This window comes from Meriones unguiculatus, chromosome 10 (genome assembly GCF_030254825.1).
Source record: "Meriones unguiculatus strain TT.TT164.6M chromosome 10, Bangor_MerUng_6.1, whole genome shotgun sequence".
NCBI classification, from domain to species: domain Eukaryota; kingdom Metazoa; phylum Chordata; class Mammalia; order Rodentia; family Muridae; genus Meriones; species Meriones unguiculatus.
The window spans coordinates 76,412,279-76,438,495 of record NC_083358.1 but is presented as its reverse complement, the minus strand read 5'-3'; the positions used below and the strand labels follow the sequence as shown (position 1 = coordinate 76,438,495).

The window sequence follows — 26,217 nt, the reverse complement described above, 5'->3', positions numbered from 1 at the left end:
AAGAACCCTGGAAAGGGGGCAGGAAAAGGGATGAGAGTCAGAGAAGTTGACATGGCCATACCAGCGGGGCTTGGGAGATGAAGATGAGGCAGTGAACACTCAGGACCTCTGTGCTGTGAAGAGCAGGGAAGCAGGCTCTGCCTGGAGGCAAAAGGAGGACATTTTAACCACAAGAGACTTGGTTCGAACTTTTGATCTCCACACCGTAATATAAAAGCTCTTGTCTTAGCCACCAATTTTTTTTAATTAAGTAAAAATCAACTATGTCACTGAATGCTCGGGTTTTGTTTGCTTTTAAGGGTAAGACTAATGGGCTTTTAATTAGTATTGAGAGTGAGGACCTTAAGAATACTTTCTTCACATATTTTGTTAGTTCATGCTCTCACCAATGTTTTTCATTGTGGGAGGGAGCATCCGGATTTTGAATGAAGCAATATGAATATCTGGATAAAATATTTGCCATTGTTTTCAAAAGAAATCAAATGTATAGCCCTTTCCTGGGTAATGGGCAGTAATCTCTTGTGAAAGCATTGCTGAAGTCATTTGTCAGTTTGTGCTGCTGCTTTTTTGCTCAGGCTTAATCTTCACTGTTTTCTTCACCCATTTCCTCTCTGCCCTAGAAATAGCATTTGGTGTTTTCTCATGGCATACCCATTTTCCTTCTGAATTTTTATATCAAGGAAAGAGTTTAGTGATGGGTGTATTCGCTCAGCCAGTGCTTACGATGAAAACATGTTTTCCTGCCTTAACTTTATTTTCTAGCTTGTTTTCAACTGTCTAAGAGACAATAAGTTACAGAAATCCTCTGTAGATACAAGGCGGTAGTAACAGACGGGGGCCATCTTTCATTTTCAGTACCCAGCCCTTGAGGATAGAGAATTGCTCAGCAGGCATGGATGACTTTTTGCCTGTTTATCTAGCTGCCTGTGGGGCTGTCATTTTTCTCTGTTTTGATCTGAATCTAGGAAAATTATGCCCAGATTGACTTAATCTTTTAAATCTGAAATCCAGTTTTGTTTCCATTATCCATAATGATATCCTTTTAATGCATTCACTTCCAGTTGGGATCTCTAGCACTCAGATAATAAATCTAGTTAATTTTTTTAAGGTTTGTGTGTGTATTTTTATACCCACATTCCTTTATGTGCCCCAAGAATGTGCAGTTACCCATGAATGCTAGACTGTGTCAGATCTGTGGGAGCTTGAGTTACAGGTGGTTATTAGGCATGCTGGAAACTGAGTCTGGGTTTTGTTTTTTTCTTTTCTTTTTCTTCTCTCTCCCCCCCCCCAGGGTTTCTCTGTGTAGCCTTGGCTGTCCTGGACTCATTTTGTAGACCAGGCTGGTGTCAAACTCACAGAGATCCGCCTGCCTGGGGAGTCCAGATTTCTACAAGAGCAATGAGGTCTCTTAACTGCTGAGCCATTTCTCTGGCCCCAAATATGTTGTCTTTATGACTTGAAAATGCTGGTGGCTTCTTCATTTTGAAGACAAAAGGAAATAGATCTTTCTTCCTTCCTTCCTTCCTTCCTTCCTTCCTTCCTTCCTTCCTTCCTTCCTTCTTTCCTTCCTTCCTTCCTCCCTTCTTCCCTCTCTCCTTCCTTTTTTCCTTCCTTCCTTCTTCCTCCTTTCCTCTCTCCCTCCTTCTCTTTCTTTCTTTCTTGCCCTCAAACTTTGAGATCTGTATGCTTCTGCCTCTCTATTGCTAAGTCTAAAGTTGTGCACCACCACTGCCTGGCAAGGAAGTAGATTTGTATATCTTACTTTAAAATAGTATCTGGAAGCCTGTTGTAAACCCACAAAGGAAAGATGAGTGGTGCCAGATTTGGAGTCTGTTTGTTGTTTGGTTGGTTGGTTGGCTGGCTGGCTGCTTGGTTGTTTTGAGGTTTTTTGGGGGAGGGTGCACAGATGTGTGCTAATTCATGTGCATGCATGCCTCTGGAAGTCAGAGGTCAACCTCAGGTATCGTTGTTCGGGAGATGACCACATTGTTTTTAAAGTCATGCTCACTCATTAGCCTGGAGTTCACCATGCAGGCTAGTGAGAGAGCTCCGGATACTAGGATGCGTCACCATAACCAGCTTTTTACATGGATGCTGGGGCTCAAACCTCATGCTTAGACAATTTTTGGTGAGGGTCGTTAGATTTTTGAGAGCATTCTCTCTCCCCGATAGTCCTGTTTTCAGTTATAACTAGGCACCTTCTTTTATTTTTTGAATATGGTAAATAGGAACCACTGTTTGCCGTCATAGACAGCCTTATGCCAGGTCTGTTCCTACAAGGGCTGGACCCTAATGGGAAGGTGCATGTGGCGTGGTTCAATGTAGTTTCACTAAATGTAGTTATACTTTGGCCTACTTTAAAATAAAAAAACTAAATTACAAAATCATGGTTTTCTCACGTTTAAGAAATACAAGTGATCTCTAAATTAGCACCTGGGAGCAGGAGCAAATGAGAAAGGTGTTTGCACTCAAAGTAGCTCAGAAATCACACATTATTTGGGTTCTTGGGTCAGAACATAACAGATGAGAACACCATTCTTTTCTGTAGTTAACGGCTTTGCCTTGCCGTCTCAAAGCCTCTGTTAATCATGGATGTATTTCTAGCAGTTAAAAGTTATTTTTCAAGATTTTGAAGCATGTGTTTAGTTTCTGCGTGTTAAAACACTTAAAACTACTGATAAAATTCTGATTGCTTTCTTAGAAAAAATATGTTTGTTTGGACTCTTAGAATTCTCAAAAAAAAAAAAAAACGTGACAGAATTCAGCCATCAGCAGAACATCAAGGCGACACCCTGAGGACCTGTCTCGAGAGAAAAAAAAATGTTTTCTTACCACATTCTTTGCCACATAGACATCCAAAGCAGTGTGCCATGTCCTTTATTCTCGAGGACCCCCAACTTTCCAAAAACTACTTTCCAGACCAGACCAAAGTTTGAGCCAGCATTTGAACTACAGACATTCCCTTGTCACGTAAACTCTGTTTTGTTTATTTTTTTTTCTCTTTGAGACAAGGTCCTGGCTGTCATGGAACTCACTGTGTAAACCAGGCTGGCTTTGACCACACAGAGATCCTCCTGTCTCTGCTTCCCAAGTGCTGGGATTAAACACAGGCAGTACCTGCTCAGGCAGCACAGACCCGTTTTATGAAAGAAGTTGGATCAACCGAACCAGGAGGTGTCTAGAGCTAGTCTTTCTTTATTCCCCACTGACAGCTTGGTCTTCACTTCCAGAGATGTTTTTTTACCTTCGACGCTCATGGCAGCCAGAAACAAAGCCATTTAGGCCCAACATGATAGATTGAGGAAGGCACTCAGGCTGTCTTTCCAAAGTGCTCATTAGCGTTATGCTGTGTTGAAATACCACCCACGTGGAAAGTTCTTTCATTGGAAAATCAACTTGCTTGACTCCTGGAGGAGGGCCTGATGGCTGTCAGATTTCAGTGTGAACACTAAGGACATGCTAGCTAAGTACTGGTTTCAGAGGCATTCCACAAGTTTTTTGTTTTGTTTTGTTTTGTTGTTGTTTTTTTTAAAGCATTTGAATTTATTCAGGGTGTTCAGTTATTCTAGTGAGAATAAAAACCCACCACTAGGAATGATTAGGGATAAAGTAGTATTATAGAGAAGTCCAAATCTCTGAAGTATCTAACTTAACTGTTTTTTATTAGTTATAGGCTCATTTTCATTATTATTCACCTTCATTATTGAGGACAGAAATATAAGAGACAAAATTTCAGCATGTTTAAAAAAAAAAGTGCAAGCATAACAGAGCAACGTACATTAGGTGTGTGTGTGTAGGGCCTGAGAGAGTGTTGTGTGTCGTCCTCCACCTTATTTTCTTGTTGTTGTTTGGTTGGGTCTTTTTTTTTTTTTTTTTTTTTTTTAAGTTTCTCACTGAACCGGAAGCTCACAGTCAGTTTCCCAGCAGACTGCCTAGCCAGACAGCTCCGGAGATCCTCCTGGCTGAGCCCCACAGTGAGGCCGCTACGGGCGTGCGTGGCCACGTGGGGCTTTTTCCATGGGCGCAGGAGAGTCAAACCCGCATCCTCTCACCTACTGAGCTGTCTTCTTTTTGTCTCGTTTGGCCCAGTGCCTAGTAATCAACTCCAGTTTCACCACCCTGAAAGCACTTATTAAATACACCTGAGGAAGGGCTGCACATTAAGATTTATTAAGCTAGGTAACTCCATGCTCCCTAGAAAATGCCAATTATCTGATAATAAAGCATTATTCCCATCCCTGGATGCCTACAGGAAAATAGAGAATTATTGGATTACTATTGAAGCATCAGGGCACTAATCTACCCTAAATACCAAGAGGGCCAGTGACCAGTCATTGCTCAACCAGACCTTAATTCAACCCTTACCGGAGAGGTACTGGTGGGAATGCCAGTTCTCAGTTGCCCGGGCTGTCCAGCTTGCCAAAGCTTTCAAACAATAGAAAGATAATTATACAACAGAGGAACGAAGGGAAGGTTTTTATGAGTTATATTGTGTGGCTAAGAAATAACGATGAGGGGTGGGAGGGATGGCTCAGTGGTTAGGAGCACTTGCTGCTCTTGCAGATGATCAGTTCAGTTCTTGCTTCCACATGGCTGCTCACAACTCTCTGTAACTCTGGCTCCAAGGGGATTCGACACGAGCTGCTGGCCTCCTCAGACACCAGGCAGGCCCATTGGTGCACATACACGCATGCAAGCCAACACTCAAGCGTACACATAAAATGAAAATAAAGCTTTTCAAAAACGAAAAGTCCATTTGAGGGAATGTTTTGGGTATTCTCAAGGAAGCAAGGATGATGGGGATGGATATTTCACAGACCTGGGACAGTCAACAGTTGGAGCGTGATAGTGTGGATTGAGTGGGTGCCTTGGGCTTTTCACGGTGAAACTGTTTCCTGCTCAGTTACACAGATGTCACCACAGGAATCCTGACTCGCTTAGGTGACGGCAAATCAAGAACCAACCTCTCTTTTATCTGAGGAGATCAGGCAAGCCTAAGCCCATTTCATTCATGGAAGTAGGACTTTCGCTGCAAGGTGAGGCAATTAGGAGGATTGAGTGATAAGGCCTTTCCTCCCGACGTCCACCCAGGAGAATTAAGAAGTAAATAAGGACCTTGTGGGGCAGTCACTTGTTCCCTTTATAATTAAGAAAAGAAGAATTACACTGTTTAATACCACCACTGCCTGGTTTTGATTTCTTTTCTTTTAACAAGTCATCGTTTATGCATAGACGTCACATGTTTTATCTGTCTTAACTTCGAGTGAGTACTGAAGGAGTGGGTCTCATCCTGTGTGACCTAATACCATACCCTTGGCAGGTTTTAGAGCAAAAACACAGTCCTGTGTGTGCATTGATCTAAGTATCAAGTAGCTTTTGAAAAATTGCTTAGTTACAGTTTTCATGAAATTGCCTCAATATATATATATATATTTTTTTTTTTTGGCTCTGTTTTTGAGAGGAAAAAGAATGGAGGAGGGAAATGTGCCATATTCTATATTTGAATAGTTTGGTTTTTTTCCTTTGGTTGTTTCTAAATATACTGCTGAGGAAATATACTTTCTTTCAGTGTCCCCAACGGCCCATCTGTTCAGTGTTTACTGAGGACCTGTGGTGTCACTGTGCTGTTATTTGCCTCCTTCAGAAACGTTGAAAGCATGAGATTGTCACCATTCACTAAGAGCCTACTCTGTGGCGGGCCGATGTGTCTCAACAGGCATGTGCCAAGGTGGCAGGGTTGTAACGGAGTAGTTTCCTCAGTGTTTATGGCTTGCTTCCTGGAATTGTAGCTTTATAAGGTGGGTCACCCGGTAGGTCCCTGCATGTATGTGAGTAGCAGTGTTCCTTGGATAAACAGTAATGCGCCACCACTCAGGGGAATCCTTGATGAAGCATTTTACATGCTGTGTTCTTTAGCACTTGTATGCACTATGTCTTGCAACTTATTCATTGACCATTTTCCTCTTGTCTAGTTGCATAGTTCTAAGAGCTAGGTTTCTGTCTCTGGGAGTGTGCTTAAATGTTTAAATTACTTACAAGGCCTCTGTAGTCCCCACCTCACCTCACCCCCTTCCATCTCTCGCTCGTTCCTTGTATGACTTGGCATTATTCTACTGTGTACAGTAACATATCAGCAGTTACTGGGACGTGGAGTTCCTGTGCTATCTCGCTGACGTATTTCTAACCTCCACCCTGCTATGAGTGAGACCACAGCAACTCCAGCAGTGACCACCCTCCCACGCTGTTCTAATAGAGGTTCAAAACTCTTACACATATATTTTCCAGTCTAATCATCTTTTAGAAATACTTATTACGGAATATTTTAAAATGTGAAGTGGGTTTTTGTTGTTATTTTGGGTTTTTTTTTGGGTGTTTTTTGTGTGTGTGTGTGTGTGTGTGTTTTTTTTTTTTTTACGATTTTCAGTGTGTAAAGAGGCTTCTGTGTGTTTGCAAGAGGGAAGGGGGAGAGCTGATGAGCCCCAGCTCCACCACCCCTTTTGTCATTCCTGGTGTCATTTCCCAATTTGTTTACTTTTGTTTGTTTCCTGGGGTATTTTAAAAAACAACTCTAAGATGCTATCTCATTCATAAATATATCTCAATGTGTATCCACAATAGACAAATAGCTTTAAAATTCAGCAGCACTTTGATTTTATTGCAACTGCATTTTTACACTAGTTTGGTCAAATAAGATTTCTGGGGGTTTTTGTTGTTTGTTTGTTTTGTTTTAACATGTATGTGGCTGTGTCCCTCAAAGTGGGCTTAATCTGATAAATCCAGGGTCTTCTGATTTACAGCTCACCTGAAGAGATGAATTCAGTCATCCCGCAGATGGTTAGATCAGAGTTTGTGTGTGTGTGTGTGTGTGTGTGTGTTTGTGTTTGTGTCTGACAATTATGCTTTTTATTAATGGTAATATTGAAAGTTAATACTTGCCTTCTTTGAAAACCACGAGTCTACTTTAAATTAATTTATCTGAAAAGAAAGAAGGCAACTCCTCTAGTGAAAAGGTCACTTTTTTATGCCTTGGTGCTATGTTGAGTATCTTGATTTTAGGTCCTGAAAAGAACATCTGTTTACCCTGAATGGTGTGTACTGTGTCCTGCTGGCAACCACAGGATGAATTTGCCAACAGAACATGTCTCCAAGTGAATTAATTTTTCATCAAACTTTAGTACAGACAGGGAAGCTATTGTGAAAAGTGTTTCAGGACTCCTGTCTCATGAGGTTTGGTCCATTTGTTTCTTCATAGGAAGAAATCTTTCCTGTTTTCCGCACTGTATGCTGCCTTTATATTTGGTGGTCGGCATCTGATGAACAAGCGAGCAAAGTTTGAGCTGCGGAAGCCGTTAGTGCTCTGGTCACTGACTCTTGCAGTCTTCAGGTAGGTTGCATTCCTCTCATTTGCTCAGAGCTGCCGAGAGAAAGCAATCTTTGCATCTGATATTTTGATTTTTTTTTTTTTTTTTCAGTTCACTACAAACATAAAGTCATGTACAGAGATGCTTTGTTCTGGTCACATTAGCTCTTGTGCACTCATGTTTTCATGGGCTGAGGTCTTGGGCCTTCTCTTTTCCTATCCAAGTTGGTCATTCAGTAATGCCAGTTGCATAAACATAAGCAGAAGGCGAAATGCAAAGATACACAAGTAAGTTGTTAAGTCCATTGGAAATCAGAACCCAGTGTCATGGGTGTGCTGTCACTATACTTAACCTAAAGATGGCACTGAGATGCAAGGCCACCAACTGGGTGAAAGTCTGTGCCGGAATCACTGGACCACAGAGCATGGCTGCTCCGCATCCCTCACTGCCCCATCCACTCACTCCCTGCTCTGTCCGGCATGTGTTCATACAGCCTGTCCTTCTGTGTGCCTGGCAGGACTCAACACAGAAGCTGTGGAGTTGACGCACAGCTCCCCAGCTCCTCCAGGGACGTCAGTCAGTCTGCAAGTAAGCACATTCTGTTGGAAGCCTTAAGGAGCATTTCCAGTTTTTAATAATGGGTGATGTAGGCCGCCACGAGGCTGATTAGCACCCAGCTGGAGTCCGGGCAGGTGCCAGGATTCATCTACAGCGCTGACAAAGTCACTTGTCCTAATTGTGATTTGCCTTTCAAATCCAGCAAAGTTTGGGACTGGGTTGAGGAAAAGGGTTGAAGGAGGCAGAAGAGAGAGAATGCAAGACAAAGCCTGTCACTGTCATCTTACAACCATTCATTTACAGTTTCTGGAATGATAAGCTAACTTTTCTAGCACTGAGGAGAGATGGATGGTGTCATTAAAAGCCTCATTAGTCACATATAACGTATTAGGATCACTCAGGAAGAAGATTTTTCCATGGAGCTCCAGGAGTTACGCATTGAATTACGCTGCCTGCCTGCATGTGAAGCCACGATTGCTCATCCCTACAGGGTCCTACTTTTTATTGCACTGGATTTGGGGAGGCCGGTGACTCAAAGAGCTTGTCCTTGGGTCTATAGATGAAGACTTCCAGTTCTTTTCCTGTCAAGTCGGGAGTCTCTAAAAAGAAGTAGCATTTCCATTTGTGTTTATACTTCTGGTTGACTGAGCATGTTCTACCTGAAGAATTTTGATATTAGCAGTGGTGAGTGTGTGTGTATGTGGGGGGGGGGGGGGTCTTCATATTCTAAAGAGGACTTTTAGAAAAATTGGTTTTTCAATATTCCTCCAAACCCTTTTTCTTTGCTGTTGTCTAACCCATAAACAGATTAAAGTACAATGATTCACCATGCACCCAAATTTTTCTACTTGACTTACAGTTTCCTTTTTATAGTTTGTTTATAAAAAAATCTGAACCAAAATGAGCTCTGTGTACTTTCATTCCAGATTTCTTTGCCTTCTTTTTCCCTCCCTCTCCCTCTCTAATGCATCCTTTGAGGACACTCAACCCTTTACTCCTTATACTTTATCCCGTAGAGTTTCCCCTGGGATGGATTTTGCTTGGTTTTACCCTTTTGAACCCTCCTTGTCTTAACAGTCAGTTGATTATATTCATGTTTAATATTTCACAAAACTTTCTATAAGAATTTTACCTTACCAGTGTCTAGATGTTAGGGTTTCTGTTGCTGTGGAAAGACTCCATGACCACGGCAACTTTTAATTGGACCTGGCTTATAGTCCAGAGGTTTAGTCCATTATCATCATGGTAGGAAGCATGGCAAAGCACGGGTAGACATGGTACTGGAGAGGTAGTTGAGAGTTTTACATACAGATCAGCAGGCAGTAGGAAGAGAGAGAGACACTGAGCCTAGCTTGAGCATCTGAAACCTCAAAGACCACCCCCAGTGACACACTTCCTCCAACAAGGACATTCCTCTTAATAGTGCCACTTTCTATGGGCCTTTGGGAGCCAGTTTTATTCAAACCACCATAATTAGTAATCTGAAGTGCATACATTTTTCTAGTACCTTGAAATATGTGGTATGGTTAAAATAATAAAGCAAGATATATTGGTGTATTTAAAAAAATTTGCTCAATAATGTACATGCAAAGGCTATTCATTAACTGTAACATTTGTATATCATTCATTAATAAATGTAAATATTCATAAAAGTCTTTGAAACGATTATAGGAGAAAAATTACATCTTGGAAGGCAAAGGAGACATGCTTTCAATTATTTATTTATTTATTTAAAGATTTCTTTATTATGCATTGTATGGTCGTGAGCCACCATGTGGGTGCTGGGAATTGCACTCAGGACTTCTGGAAGAGTAGCCAGTGCTCTTAACCTGAGCCATCTCTCCAGCCCCTACTTTCAATTATTAAATACCTACTATTTACTAGAAAAGAAAGCCAAATTTCAGTAATGAGAGCTTGGTTTTAGTGGGCCTGCTGTTTTAGAAATTTTAAATTTGTCTGTGTATGTGTGTGATTCATTATCTTATTGAGAACAAAGCAGATATATTTGTCTTTTATTATTCTTTTTTGAAAGTTGGATGCATAAAAGTTTCCTTTGTAGAATCAGTTTTTTCTCACGCTCCGTTCTTGAAGCATCAAACAGGCAAAATGAGGGAGAAGAACACAGGAACCATGTTAGCTGACACACATGGGTTGTGCCCGATGTCAAGTCACAGACTTATACGTAACCTCTGCACAAAGGTAAATAGGAAGTATCGATGTGCATAAATAAATGAGAAGTATTAAAGCTTGCTGCCATTGAAAAACCAGTATCTGTTTGATTTAGCGCCCTCAGTTCTGGCTTTCTGCCTGCAGGATAGACACCTGCTAACATTTTCAAAACTAAAGACAAGTTTGAACCCAAGTACGTGTTAAACGGTCCTTTTCTAAAATTAGTAATGGAAATTAAGGAAGGCGATTTACCAACAACTGGTTTACATTTCTTTATAAAAGGGGATAAGACCTATTGAATCTAGAAGCAAAAGAGTTTTTAGTATTTCCAAGAAAGTAGTTATTAGATTAAATAAGTAAATTTGCAGTGTGTTCTTGTGGTAGAATGTTATTTTATTTGTTTGTTGTTGTTGTTGTTGTTTTTTAAGGCCTAGAATTGGAGTGATTTCCCAGCTGTACATGAGGGGTTTACTAAAGAGAAGTCAGGAAGACAGATGTAGGTAACCTGCTCTGCAGATGGCACGTGGGCTCTGGCAGTGTGCACGGCTTGCTGCCTTGTGATGGACTTGACCTGCAGGTCGTTCTCCTGCGTTGGAAGCACACAAACCTCACACAGCAGGGCTGTGTCTTCTCGGGGAACAGCCTCTGGTTATAGCCATCTTACAGGCAGGTCACAGTTTCACATGCGATGCTGACCTAGCACCAGGAACATTCCCCCGTAATTGTAGTTGTTTTTGTTATTGTTGTTATTATTATTTAGTTATTCAGTAGATTTTTAAATCTTAATTTCTAGTTGTACAAGTTGTTCAAGAAATAGAAAGTCATAAATCTTATTACTCACAGATATTTACTCCTAATGTTTTGATGAAAGTACTTGCATTAATCTTTTGTCACAACTTAAGTTCTCTGTAAAAGAACATTTGAGTTTGTACAACAACATGACTCCCATTGCAATTTAAGACAGCATGACCCCCGCTCGAGCGTCCTGTAATCTGCCAACGGATGCCTAGAGTGTTTATATAATTTTTTTGTTCTTTTTGATAGCATAGCTCCTTAAATTGATAGTGTGAGATCACACATAGTCAAGAAAAAAAAAGCATTTTCACGACTCAGTATTTCCACTTAAATTGCCTTTGCCCGCTTCCTGCCCTCTCTGCCTGACTTGTGACTGATCTACTGGCCTTCCTTCTGCCTGCCCTTGTAATGCATTGACTATTGCTCCTTTCACGGCCAAACACTACGGTAGGGTTACAAATTGAATGGGATCTAAAGTCAGCTCTAAATCAGGGATGCCAGCTTTCTTCAGGGTCTCCAGGGGAACCACCTCCTCTGTCCTGCCTGGAAGAGCAGCATTACCCCTTTCTGCTGCATCCCAGAAAAGCATGCAGTCACTTTTTGTTAGGATTTACTGTTTTGTTGTTGTTTGTTTGTTTTGGTTTTACTCCACGAAATACACAACTGCTGCATCCTAGTAAGGGCCCTATGTTGGCTTTGGATTAAGCAAATTCCATATGCACAGTTCCATGGGCCTCTTTGACGGGAATGCAGTGAGGGCCTAGAAGTTTCCAGACTGAGGATGGTCAGGGTCATCTCAGCCTGCCTGTGCTCCAGCTCTGTCTGGTTTTCTTAAAAAGCAAACCCTGTGATATGTTAATGCAAATCCTTCAGTGGATTTATAATTTAAAACACAACATTTAGTAATCAAACATGTACCACCTTTGCTTCAGAGGGTAGGGATCTGGTAAAAAGAGAGATCTTTTAACAAAACAAAGTCACCGGAAATCTAATCTGCGATTAGAAGTGACATCGTGAAGCCACATAAAAACAAAAACTGCTTTTCAAAAATTACTTCTTCCTTCATCCCATCCACTGAAAGTTGCAAAGTATTGTTTCTTCTTGCAAGCCCAGAACTGTGAGCCAAGTGTGGTGACACATGCCTGTCCTTCCACCACCAGGGAGACAGGTGGGAGATTGGAGAGTTCTCGGCCACCTTGGGCAACATAGGAGGACCCTGTCTCAGAAATCACAAAATTAAGTAAAAATGCAGATGTGGCTAAGTAACTGTACATGAGTCTTCTTCCTGTGGCATTAGTGGCAGGTGCGTGCTAAGAACCATTCAGATCTCATTTTGAAGAATGGGGAGTGTTGTCAGCAGATGGCTTGGGAATGTTCCCTGAGTCCCTTTATTGTTTCCTGTTTTGGATAAGGTCCAAAAGTCAAAATGATTGCTTTTGCACTGCCAAGTTGTCAGGCTGTTTGGATGACTCTGATCTTTCTCTGGAGGGACTGGGGAGGCCGTGGACCTGAGGTAAACAGGTGAGCATTCTCTACCTAACATTTCTGCAGGAGCCTCCTGCAGGCTGGGTCTGTCTGCCCAGGGCAGGGGTGGCTGCTCAGAGCCCACCACACCCAAGCCTTCTGCAGAACAGACAGGAGAGCAAAGGCACAGGAAGACACCCTCCGTATTTAGTGGTAAATGCTTGCTGTTCCAAAATTTGTTTTACCCTAATTTAAAACGAACAGCTTTCTTCTGTTGGAAACAGAAAAATTACAGGCTTTCCTCTACAATGTATGTCAGGTTTGGTTTTGTTTTGTGTTTTTTTTTTTTTTTAATCCATCATCCTACAACCAAACTACAAAGAATATACTACCTAGGTTTGCAGCCTTTAGTTCCGACAGGCAAGTTCTTTCAATATGTCAGAACAGTCGTATTTCTGAACTGCTATAGCTCAAGGTTTATTTTTCCCGTGGGAATAAAAACCAAACGGGGATTGTCAGAACGCATAGATCTAGATCCCTGTAACTCCCTGCATCAAAACATAATTTTCAACACAGCGAACATATACTAGCAGTAGTTTTCCATCCCCTCGGGGGTCCTTATTGTCTAAGCGTGGTCCTCATAGCTGACTTAGCACTACCATTTAGAGGTGATATGAGTAGCACTGCTGCAGTTCACCAGTGAGTCCGGCACAGTAGCACACCAATGTAGCATAGTGCCAGGGCTTGGGGGCCGGTAGCAGGGGAGTTACAAGTTTGAGCTTGGTCTGTGCAAAACAGCGAGTCAGGTTGCCGGTGTGGCCCAGTGCACCGGGGCACTTGCTCAGCCCACCCGAATCCCAGAGTTCCACCTCCAGCACAGTTACCACCCAGGTCACGCCGGGGACTCACGGCTGGCCTAATCAACAGAATTGCAGAGTTTGACAATGAAGGACAGGGAGAAACTTTCAGGCGCTGCTCCTTTGTGGACACTAGCTTTGAAATTGTCTCTTGAATGTAGTTTATTGTTGGGGTACCCATGTCGTGGAATTGCATGAGGAATATTTCGGAACGTAGTGATTCATGTCCCGATGAAAGGGCTTACAGAGTGGGAAGAAATGTCCCCATAAACAAGTATACAGACATCATGAGCTAACCTGACAGTGCTGTTTGCTGAGTTCCCTGTTCTTTGTATAATTGGACAGCCCGAGTTTTGAAGAAGGCTAAGCCGCGAGAGACTAAGAAATTGCAGTTGGAGAGGATGGTTAGGCTGGGCTGTGGCCCACAGGTGGAGTGCTCTCAAGCCCTGACTTGGCAGTCATTTACATAAAAGCATTGTTAATTAAAAATTGTGCCTTCTGGGTTCTCCCCTCGAGCTGTTAACTTGGGGCCTCTAGTGGCTGAACCTAAAAATCTGCATTTATTATAACAGCCATGGTTTAACAGTAAGCCACAATTCCATATCATTTTAGGGGCTAACATGACTCAAACTCTCCACACCTTAGATGTCTCTTTTCAACAGCCAGAGGCTGTGGGACATGTCTAGACAAGACGCCCAGTATGGCCTGCTGTGCTTCAGGGCCGTCTGACTGGGATTGTGGCCCGCTTGGCTTGCTTGTCTGTATTCATAAGCTTTGTATTCATGGGCTGACCTCTCTACAGCCATTTTTCTCCACCTCTGTGGACTATTAGCTGGATGCCTTCACCTGAGACAGCAGCACTGCCCTGGTAAACTTTCACTTCAGGGAGTGGCTTTTTTTCAGTCAGCTTCCTGGTTGGCCCAATGCCATCTTGGCAGAGCCAGGAGAGACAGTTACCAAGTAAACTGTCTAGTTCCCTCTGGTGACTTCCCGAGAGGGAAATAGCTCCTGAATCTCTGCTTCATAGAGGTCTACATTTTCACCAGTAGTTTATCTTGCCTCAAACTTAGCATGCTCCGAAGAGCCTCATTAAAAGAAAAAATGTTCTTAGTCCACTAAGAATTCCCAACAAGTTAATTAATCAGTAGAAAACAAGTTAATAATTAAACTAGCTCCCTTTTATCTCAAGACCCCTGTTGCTTAGGCCCGTGACCTTTAGTCTGTCTTCCTTGCTGTGTGACACCCATGGCAGTGTTTCAGAGAGCTGCTGACATATCATCATGTCTGCTCTTACCAGCGACCAGCATCCTTAGGAATGAGAGAGCTAGGCCTTTCTAAATGTTCTCTTTAGTTACCCTATCGAGTAAAAAAAAATAATTCTTTTTAATTTAAAAACCCATAATTGTGTATGTTAAAAAGCCAGAGTTTGCTATCCCATGTTGTGGTCCTTTCTCCATGTGGCAGAAAACTATATTGTCTCTAAAACAATAAAGCATATCATATCCCTGGGCTGTGTAAAGCCAAGACAGTGCTCTACAATGCCATTGAGTGAATGGCTTCTACTGTTGCTAGTTATTGTGCCTTACGAGATCCTCAGAGGCTCCACACTCTGTGGCCATACCTATCTACAAAGCCATATCTCATCCCCACCCCAGTACAACCAGCCTTTCTGGCCTTGGCTGACTTGTCTGCTGTGCCCAGTGTGTTCCTATCAAGGCTGTGACAATACAGGCTGCCTCTCAGGAACCCAATATCAACTCACCTGTCACCTCTTTGGCTTCTCACCTCAGTGGATTGCCCTGCCCCCTCTTACTCATCACTGACACTTTGCCAAGATTTACCATCACTAAGATAGTAAATCATGAAATCATTAAGTTACTCTGTGTGTTGTTTGACTTCAGCAAAATATGGATTTCTTTCTTATCCTAGGCTTTTTAATCTCTGGGATACTAAAGAGAGCCTAGCATGTAGTAAGTATAGAGTAAAACATTTTCTAAAAATAAATCCGGATAGAAACAATCTAACTGAACCAGAGTTTTGTGGGCAGCCGTCTATGCGCTGGCTCTCTAGCTGTTTTCAGGTGGGACACTAAAGCCTGTGTGGCCCTTCAGTTACAATGAACTAGTTACGGTATTGACACAGAAGTGCCTGAAAACAGAAAGCTTCACTGGTTTGCTGCTGCCGCCGTGGGTCATAGCTGGTTCTCTGTTGATCCGGCAGACTTGACCCAGCCATCACAGAGACAGTCCTATCCTTAGCCGTTCTCGCCCCACGACATCCACACCAGCGTTTCTCTTTTCACTAGTGCCCGTATTGAATTCCGTAAACTGATTTGTCGTTGACGCAGAGTCATTATCGAGCCATGGCAACCAAGGTCCCCTCGCAGGCGGCTGGCCGTGCCAAGGTGCTCGGTGTCTTGGTGTCTCGAATCCTCTTGCTGTATGCTGTCATGTGTGTTCTGACTTGTGGCCAGCCACGGGCCTGTTACAGCTTCAGGGAATCTGTTCGTTTATCTCTTCACTGTTAGAACTTTTGATTGATTTCAAGAAGCCACTTTAGCATTTTTATCAAAATGCTGCTAACTGTGTCGGAGTGTGGGACAGTGGGTGATGTTTGGACAAAGTCTTGCTAGGTGGCACAGGCTGGCCATTACTTTCAGCTTACATTTGAACTTCTTTTCCCTTTTTTCCCTTAACATCCTAAGTGTCGTTAATCAAGAAACCCGCTTGAGCTGGTTTTATGTAAGGGAGACCTCGAAGCATAAGAATTTAGAGTTTGAGATACTTGAAAGACCCTTTTTCAGTGCAGCTCCCCGCCCCCAGCTTTTCTTCTTTTTTTTTCTTTTGATATCAACTGTTTGCCTGTGTGTGTGTTCACCTAACATGGTTGTGCAATGAAGTTTAGGACTTTTTATCTTGCAGAATTGAAACTGCCAATTAAAAGGTAGCTGTCTGTTTCCACCTCTCTTACCCTGCACCCCCGGAAGTCACCACTTTCTTTTCTTTTGGTCTGTACATGTTTGACTTAAAATCTAAGTCGTGTAGCATTTGCCTTTTTTGCAGTGGGCTTATTTCACTTAACGCAGAGTCCTCGCTGTTTGCCCATGTGTTGTCGCTTATGTCCGTTTCTTTTTGCGGCCCATTAATGCATCATTTGAATATTCCACATTTTGCTATGCATTCATTAATCGCCAGGCACCTGAGTTCCTCCCACCTCTTGGCTGTTGTGAATAATGTTGCTGGAACACGTGTGTGAAGATAACGTCATAAGGTTTTGTTTTTAGTTCTAGTGGATAAACTGTGCTCCAGGTAAGACCACTATGTCATGTGGTCCTGTGATTTCAACTTTTAGGGGGACTGCTATACTATATTCTCAGCATTTCCTTCCAGTTTACATCCCTCCCGTCGGCACCAAAGGGGTCTAGCCAGCACTACGTGTTTTCTGATAGTAACCATGCTGGTCATCAAAAACAAGATGGCTTTGTAGGAGGCAACAGCTCTGGGGTGGGACTGGTAGGATGCTGAGCCAGGCTGCAGTCCGAGGTATCAACTGTCAGGCCTCCTCACTGACAAGATCACGTGTCCACTGATGCCTCTAGGAAAAGTACCCGAGCTGTCATGGAAGTCCAGCAGATTGTCCTTCAAATGTTTATGAAGTTTATGAAGAGAAGTGTTGACATCAGCTGAATACCTAGGAAAGCCCAAGCTTGACTATCGTGAGATTGATGGACCTGCATTGGTTTCTCTTCTTAAATCAGACCTGTTAAGCATATTAACATGTACTAATATGCACACTGGTTTTCTTTTTCAAAATCATTTTGTGGTTCCATCAGGGCTGCGAGTTTTTACAGCCCGTCCTATGGATCCATGAAAGGCTTTGATTTGGGGCTTTAAGTACCACAGGGCAAAAATTGCCAGGCGTCCTTCCAACGAAAGCGAAGCCTTCAAGTTTAGGTTAGGGTGCCAGGGACAGCCTCATGGCCATTCACGGATGTCAGGAGGAGCTATGCCGGTATTCTGGAGCTATTAAATTGGGAAACTAAATCTCAGTTGTCTTACAAGTTCAGTGCTGAAAGTGTGGCCTGGTGTGCTCCGCTTGGTGTCCGCTCTGTGACTCCGCCACTGACAGGGGCTGTAAGGCTGATCCATTGCGGAGTAACCTGAGCTCCATGCGTGTACACTTCACAACTAAGAAACCTTAATAGTAAGTTTCCGTTAGAAGGCAAATTCTTGTGTCTGCTTACTTTTATTATGCGTATAAGTGTTTTGCCCACTTTCATGTCTGTGGGCAATGTGTTTGCCTGCTGCCCAAGAAGGCCAGAAGAGGACATCAGGTCCCTCTGGAACTTGAGTTACAGACAGTCATGAGCCACCATGTGGGTACTGGGAATTGAACCTCCGTCTTCTGGAAGAGCAGCCAGTGCTTTTAACCTCTAAGGCGTCTATCTCTGCCCAAATTCCTGTGGTTCTTTTTAAAAATTATTTATTTTCACTTTATGTGCATTGGTGTTTTGCCCGCACGTATGGGGAAGGGTTGGCTCCTCTGGAACTGGAGTCACAGACAGTTGTGGGAGGTGGGAAATAATTCCAGTCCTCTGGAAGAGCCCTAGATGCTCTTAACTAACCACTGAGCCATCTCTCCAGCCTGCTCCTGTGATTTTTAAAAATAAAAAAGTACAAAGATTTTTTTTTTTTTTTACAGGCATCGCCTCTATTTTTTTCTTTCACCCTGCGTACTCAGTGTTCTGCAGGATCACTGTCATACTAGGGGTTCAGGGGTCAGTTATGAGTGGTCAACAGGCCAAACCTCTCTATCTTTCTCATCCCAAGGCAGTGGCCTGAGGTGTATGAGAACCACTCAGCTTCAGATAAGGGACCCGGGTGATGCAGAGCTGGCCGTGCCACCTCTGATTGTGCTCATCCGACAAAGCGCTTGCCAGGCCCAGGAAACGATCTTGCGTTCTCAGTTAGGTTTCTGTTGCTGTGGTAAAATGTCCCGATCAAAAGCAGCGTGGGGAGGAAAACGTTTTATTTGATCTTACAGCTCTTGGGTCACAGTGAGGGAAGTCAGGGCAAAAATTCTGAAGGCAGGAACTGGAATAGAAACCAAGCTGCTTTACAGTTGGCTTTTTTTCTGCTCCCCAGGACCATCTGCCTGAGGATGGAAGCATCCACAGTGGTTCAATCAAAAATCAATGCACATCAAAAATCAATCAAAAAATCCCCCACAGGCTTTCCCATAGGACAGTGTGATGGGAGCATTTTCTCAATTAAGGTTCCAGCTTCTCATATGACTCTAGTCTGTGTCAAGATGACAAAAAGCTACCCAGACTACATGTACTTCTACATATACCTCTCTCTCTCTCTCTCTTTCTCTCTCTAATCAGCTAAAGATATGGTTTAAGAAGAAAAGTCTTTTCCTATCATCTCTTTCCAGATAACTATTTGGTCAATTGCTTGGTAAATAAAAATGCCCTCTCCAAGGTTTCTCACGTGGGTAGATGCCCACCTTCCTTTGCAGAGGGTTGAGCACACTAGGGGGAAAATTGAGACTGAGAGGTTAAGTGGGAATCAGTCTAAGATCGAATCTCTGTTCTCTTTAGAAGGAAAGTGGTTTGTTACTTGAGGTAGTTTGTTGTGTCTAGACCCTGGGAATCGTCTGTGTGTGAGTTGGTGACAGAGAAATGCACATTAATGTTTACGTTCACAAGTGAGTGAATATTTTACAGAACGTGCCCCCACCTAGTAAAAATAATTGGATATGGGGGGGAGCAAAACTAAGCGCTTATTAAGAGTACAGCTTATCACCCAGCGAGCGCTTGCACTTAACATTTGTGGAATGACCATCTTTTGGCTTCACCGTCTTCGATATGCCTTGTGATACTAATGATCCAATTATGTGATGACAGTGCCAATTTCTAAAGGAGTTAATGTGATCAAGACCTGATGGACCTTTAGATTAATGTGCCCAAAGGAAGAAATTGGATATGTAAAGGGTCAGAAATGTAATGATTTGTGGTTCCTCCCTTCCTCAAAGCTGTAGTTTGAGTGCAGGGGAGCCCAAAGCTGGTCTCCTGAAGGATATCCCCAGCCCATTCCTTTTAAGAATGTGAGAAACTGAGGACCATGGTAAACCTCACTGTACTCCCTCCTTTTCTCCTCCTCCTCGTTCTCCTCGTCCTCGTCCTCGTCCTCCTCCTTCTCTCCTCTTTCTCCTTTTCCTTCTTTGCTTCCTCCTCCCCCGAGGTTGGTTAAATTAGGTTGCAGGGAGAGACCACACACAATGTCCTATAGCACGCTTCAAGAACTCTCCCCACGAGATTGTCCTTAGTCATCCCTCGGAAGAGTTTGCCTTCCTCTTGTAGCTGTGTAAGCCAGGAAAGCCTGTGAAGTCGTGTTGATAGAGCAAGGCGATTGTCACCGGAATCATCATCACTGCTTTAATGATCTGCTCATCATCCAAACGTGATGAGTTTTCCTGAAGAACTAAGTTTTCTGGAGAACCAAAATGACTAACCTTTTTTTTTTTTTTTTTTTTTTTTTTTTTTTTTGTGGTGTTTGTGAGGTGGTATTTTGTTGTTGTTTTATTATGTTCCTTTGTTTTTGGCTTTGGCTTTGTTAATCTTCCCAGTAGCCTCCTTCATTTCAGGTTCTTTCTAGTCCACATAACTCTTGGGGTTTCCTAGCACACTGGCACTGTTGATAGTGTTTTGTTTGTCGTTTTCATTACAAAAGTCCAGGCACCTGCATGTCGTTCTTCCCATATGAAATTGAAAATATTTCTTAGGCCTGGGCCAGCCTTCTCTGGAGTGGACTCAGAGGAAGAAAGCACACCTGTTAGAAGACACTGACTTTGAAAGGTTTACAGAATTCTCTGAACCCTCTTGCTTCAGATTCAAGAAGAAGGGTTCTTGCTTGAATGCCCGTGATCATAGCATCACGCACAGATTATGGAGCAAGAGGCATCTTGAAATGGAACGTCTCCAGAACGTTCTTAGCTTAGGGCTAGCACCAGGCATCGCTCCCAAGACCAAGGGCTAAACTGTCCTTGGGCTGAGCTTTGCCCCAGGCATTGAAATCAGTTTAGGGCTTGCAGGAGATTTTCTTGTCAAATCAAGAGCCACTTCCCTAAGTGACACTCTGGTGGGTTTTCAGAAGCAGCTCAGAGCTAAGCTATTGACTGTCTGCTGCAGTAGGAACTGGGGGTCCTTAATTTAGCCCACAACCCTCTTGCTGCCTGTGTCTTTGCCTATGAAACAGAGATGATAATACCTCATGGAGCTAGGGATTGCATCATTTAGGGGCTGAACGGAGTTCCTCAGAGGTGAGACATCCTGAGATAGCTGCAGAGTCAAGTTTGAGCCCACCTGCACTGAGCTGGCATTGTCAGGTTGTGGAAGTGAGGGTGAGTTTGGCATGGGCTCTTCCCTCATTGGTCCTGAAGGAACTAAATCCACAAGTTGTGCTAGCCAGACAGACATCCATGTGACCCATGGGGAAACTGTAATGGGAGCTTCGGTAACAGAAGATCTGGCTGTGTTTTGAAAACATGATCCTAAACTAAAGTGTCAGATCCTACAGCCATCCATCCTATTCCCTATGGCAGCTGCTAATGGACCGCACTGGTACCCATTGCCCTCATAATTTATTTTAATTTCTTCTTGCTGCTCCCCTCCCCACTCTCTAAGGCTTTTTTTTTTTTTTTAAATCAAGTTGGTCCTTCAAACTTGGCCTCGAGTGTCAGTTCAGTACTTTGCCAGGTTCTTGGGACAAGTGGGTCATTTTCAAGTTGTACACTCCAGATATAAGCACCAGCTCAGCTATGTTTAACATGCCGGGTCCCTGGGAGATACAGAGTGATTATTTAAACCACATTTGGACCCCTAAGGCTTTCTTTTATTTTTATTTTTTTCAACTTTTATTAGTTACACTTCATTCACTTTGTATCCCCCCCCATAAACCCCTTGCTCCTCCCCTCCTAATCCCACCTTCCCTCCCACTTCTGCATGCATGCTCCTCCCCAAGTCCACTAATAGGGGAGGTCCTCCTCTCCTTCCTTCTGATCTCAGTCTATCAACTCTTGTCAGGAGTGGCTGCATTGTCATCTTCTGTGGCCTGGTAAGGCTGCTCCCCTCTCAGGTGGAGGTGACCAAAGAGCAGGCCAATCAGATTATGTCAGAGACAGTCCCTCTTCCCATTGCTATGAAACCCACTCGGACACTGAAGTGTCATGGGCTACATCTGTGCAGGGGTTCTAGGTTATCTCCATGCCTGGTACTTGGCTGGAGTATGTGTCTCTGGGAAGACCCCTGTGTTCAACTTTCTGGTTCTGTTGCTCTCCTTGTGGAGTTCCTGTCCTCTCCAGATCTTACTATTTCCAGCTTCTTTCATAAGATTCCATGCACTCTGCCCAACAGTTGGCCATAAGTCTCAGCATCTGCTTTGATAGTCTGCAGGGCAGAGCCTTTCAGAGGCCCTCTGTGGCAGGTTCCTAACTTGTTTCCTATTTTCTTCTTCTTCTGATGTCCATCCTCTTTGCTTTTCAGGATGGGGATTGAGCATTTTAGTCAGAGTCCTCCCTCTTGAATAGTTTCTTTAGATACACAGATTTTAATATGTTTATCCTATATGAGTGAGTATATACAGTGTGTGTCTTTCTGTTTCTGGGGACAGCTCACGCAGGATGATCTTTTCCAGTTCCTACCATTTACCTGCAAATTTCATGATTTCCTTGTTTTTCATTGCTGAGTAATATTCCATTGTGTAGATGTACCACAATTTCTGTATCCATTCTTCAGTTGAGGGGCATCTGGGTTGTTTCCAGCTTCTGGCTATTACAAATAAAGCTGCTACAAACATGTTTGAGCAAATGTCATTATTGTGTACTTGAGCCTCTTTTGTTTATATATGCCTAGGAGTGGTATGGCTGGATCTCGAGGAAGTGTTATACCTAGTTGGCTAAGAAAGCTCCAGATTGATTTCCAGGGTGGTTGTACAAGTTTACATTTCCACCAGCAGTGGAGGAGGGTTCCCCTTTCTCCACAACCTCCTTATATATACTGGATATTAGCCCTCTGTCAGATAGAGGGTTGGTGAACATTCTTTCCCAATCTGTAGGCATTCGTTTTGTTTTGATGACGGTGTCCTTTGCTTTACAAAAGCTTTTCAGTTTTATGAGGCCCCATTTATTGATTGTTGCTCTTAGAGCCTGTGCTGTTGGTGTTCTGTTCAGGAAGTTGTCTCCTGTACCAATGAGTTCTAGGGTCTTGCCCACTTTTTCTTCTAACTGATTTAATGTGTCTGGTTTTATGTTGAGGTCTTTGATCCACTTGGACTTTAGTTTCGTGCAGGGTGATAAATATGGATCTATTTGCATTTTTCTACATGTAGATATCCAGTTAGACCAGCACCATTTGTTGAAGATGCTATAATTTGCTTATATTTACATGTTAAGGGAGTGAAACTGACATATCAGAAAATGAATCAAAGCCAGCCCATCCTATCAACAGAATTAGAACAACTGAGGCAGGGGTTCCCTGACTTATCAGCGAGGTGTTGTGAATGGAGACAGCAGCTGGACACTGCATACCCACCATAGAACATGGGCTTCTAGGGCACATTCTGAGCCACTTACAAAGCTTCTCTGTGCTGAGACTTTTTTCCATGCCGACTGTGGCCTGCACGGACTAGTGGATGCCATACCACAACATGGAGCCTTTCCGTAGCCTGGGAGCACATGAAATTGTTATGTGCCTCTTCTCGGTCACTTTTCCATGTCATGACATATGAAAATGAACTGGAAGCTACTTGATGATGGTAGTGTGACCTTTGGTTTTCCTCCTTATGACCTAGGCTCACCTCTTACACCCAATACGTTCTTATCACCTGTCCTCAGCTCCAGTTACTCATTTCTATCCTTTTGCTTGATTATTGCTCTTCAGGAAGGAAGTACTGTCTGAGTAACATCAGAGCTCCGAAGGTATCTTTTCTTAATCAAATACTAAAAGGGAATCCCAAAGACCAAATATAAAATAAACGTTATTAACATTAGAAATGAGAGTTTCATCATACAGAGAAATCTCTTACTTTGTACGTTGCTTAAAAATAGGATGAAAGAAAACAATGAGAGTTTAGAATTAGTTTTCCAGTAGCTTCTGGGGAGGAGAAGAGGGTCCAAGCACACGTGTCATGTCAATTATGATTCATATCATGTACAAATTTTGCCTTTTGTGCCACCATATTTGGGAGATTTTTCCAATTCCCAATTGAAGTAGCTGGGTTAATATTCCAAGTAGAAATAAATGACTCAACAGGCTGGAAAAGAAACATGGCTCAGTGGTCACGAGCACTGTCTTGTTCCAGAGGACCCAGGTTAAATTCCCGGCATTGACATGGTGGTTCAGGATCATCTCTAACTTCAGTTCCAGGGGAACCCAACACCCTCTTCTGGCTTCTATGGGTACTGCAGGCCAGAATACATAAAACCTATAGAAATACTTATCAACCATCTAAGCTAAAGAAAAATTATAGAGTTATACACTTCGCATAGTGGAGGGACAGAGTAAATGATCAGCTATCTTGTATTAGCTGCTGGCTTACTGAACAAAAAGAGTTCGTGCTTTGGCTTGCCGTGTTTTTGAAAAACAGTTTAGCAAAGGGTAAACAACGTCCCCTACATTTTGGCGTTCTCTACTGAGAATGCAGTCTTCTGGGGTGGAGGGGTTCAGACTTTGAGCTACGCAGAGCTACGGGTAGAGATGAGAGGGGCAGGGTGATGTCCCGATTCTGTACCATGCTTGTAGTCTCCCCCAGTGTGAATGCGTTACTGGGGATGCTGGGTGCTGGTTGGTTTGCCGGGGGGGGGGGGGGGTTGGTTTTGGTTTCTCATTTGTTTTATCCTGTTCTGGGATCATTGGGTATTTTACTGTGGATATTGTCTGAGTCTAAGAACAATGTCAGCTCGGATTTTGTTATCAGAAATCAGTGGCCTCTCGTGTTTATAAAAGGGGCTGCTACTGCTGAGTCAGCTGTTTCCATGTTTTAACAACTGAAGAAATCTCAGACACATAAAATGATAGAAGTATCATAAAGCAGTTTCATTACCCAATCTGGAAGTAATTGTATATATACATGTATGTGTGTATACTGCACAAATACCTTTGTGTGTGTGTGTGTGTGTGTGTGTGTGTGTGTGTGTGTGTATGCTTTAGCTGTAAGGTATTTGGATTCTGAAATGGTCTCTTTGGGACACTCCAGCCATCCCTGAGGTCTGCACCAAAAGTACAGTTACTTCCAGGATTGGGTAATGAAATTGTCTTACGATGTGTGTGCGCACGCGTGTGTAAAATGTCATTGTCTCCTACGGTATGTGGCAGAGTTTCTTTGCCCTCCCCATGAGTCCTTCAGGAGCTTATACTTGCTGCTTGTTAAACAGTTGATGGTTCAGTAAATGAATCAGCCTTTTTCTCTGACAATCCTGGTGCTGGTTTGTGACTAGTCCACGGAGTGTATTATACACCAAACAGTTGGCCGTAAGCCTTGTCCCTAGCACCTCTGTTATTGTTTGTTCAGTCTGTTGGTGATCAGCCACATTCAAGCAGCTTTTTAAATTCAGTCTAATGCATGGGTTTTGTTTTGTTTTGTTTGTTTTAGTAAACAATATTAAATGTATATACCTGAAGTATAAAGATCATGGTTCTCTCAACAACCCTCGGACTGTTGCCTTGCCAGTTTAGTGTCTACTGACAACTCCCGCTGGCAGGAGGTTCAAAACACACTTCCTTGCACTTAACTCTGAGTCAGGAGGCTAGAAGAGGTACCAGCCCAGCTAGCTAAGCAGGACGCTTCACCGACCCAGGGCATTCTGCTCTCCCATCACTGTTAGAAACAGAACTAAGCTTTGCAAGAGAAGGTGCACACCCTCAGAACTGATAAATAGCTTAGACGATGATGGGTGTGACTTCACAGCAGGAAAAGCATCACTGCGGCGGTCCCCCGCCCGCAGCACCCACTGTCGCCCAGACTCGCAGCTCACCTGACTAAATATACCGCACACAGGAGTTGGCTGCTTTTCTGTGCCTCTCTTTCAAGATGCTCACTGTAAAATGCTCATGTCTGTCCAATCAGGAACTTGTTAGCTTACATAGATGGTAGAAAGCTGGCAGACATGGGGTTTGCAGGGAGTCTAGGCCAACCCTAGAGTGCCTTCGCCTCCCCTCTCCTCCCCCCCAACCCCTCATCAAGTTGAGCTCCTCAGCAGCATGCTCTCAATAGCAACCTCTGCAGCCACCAGAAGCTCTCGCTGAAGACTTCAAAAAGGATGGCTGCCATTCGCAGCGCCGTAGGCCCAGAAGACTTGAACTCCAGCTGTGGGTGTGGATAGAGTGTTTCTCTATAAAAAGGACCAGTGATGTGTTCCAGAGAGGGAAAGGGCCTGCCAAGCCTCCCAGGGAAGGGCAGTCACAGAACCAAAGCTCTTGCTGCTGGGTCACACTGCCTCTAGAAATGACGCAGCTCACCGACGGAAGAGGTCTCGCCTTAAAGTATATTTTAGTAATGTGTCACCACACAGCACTTCTGTGAGAGCCACCTGATCCGAAGTACACGTGGCTGGGATGCGGCAGAGGCAGAGCTGGTGGCTTCCCACAGAGGAGAGGCACCCCCGCTGGCCGGGCAACCGTACGCTGCTCCCCAGTGGTAGCATTGTCATAGTCCAACAATGCGCCTTTGCCCATGAGCACATGGGCCCAATGGCTGGCATTCACAAGGTCCCTCAAAAGTGCCACTGTCCTCAGTTCTGAGAGGCAATAATATGTGCTATAAACTTGTCAGCAGTATTGCGGGTCATCGTGATGTAGAAGGTTCTGAGGTGATTTTTTTTTTTTTTACTGCCACCATCCCCCCTCCCGTCCCAAGCTCTAATCCTCAGTCTTATGAATAACTGTTTACCCCCAACTCAAATGCTAGCAAAGTGTCTGCTGCATTTCCGTGCAATACATACTAAGAGCAAAGAAA

At 43.4% G+C, this 26,217-nt stretch overlaps 1 protein-coding gene across 4 annotated transcripts in view; it reads left to right on the top strand.

The window, feature by feature from the left end:
* The window catches only part of Elovl6 (ELOVL fatty acid elongase 6), a 101,986-nt gene that overhangs the window by 62,814 nt on the left and 12,955 nt on the right, over window positions 1-26,217 (top strand). For 2 of the 4 annotated variants that reach the window (XM_021644976.2, XM_060392704.1), the window contains exon 3: window positions 7,253-7,384. The exons of the other annotated variants lie outside the window; for them this stretch is intronic. In XM_021644976.2, the coding sequence (XP_021500651.1) occupies window positions 7,253-7,384 (132 nt within the window). The remainder of the gene's footprint in view (window positions 1-7,252; window positions 7,385-26,217) is intronic. 4 annotated transcript variants of the gene reach the window in all.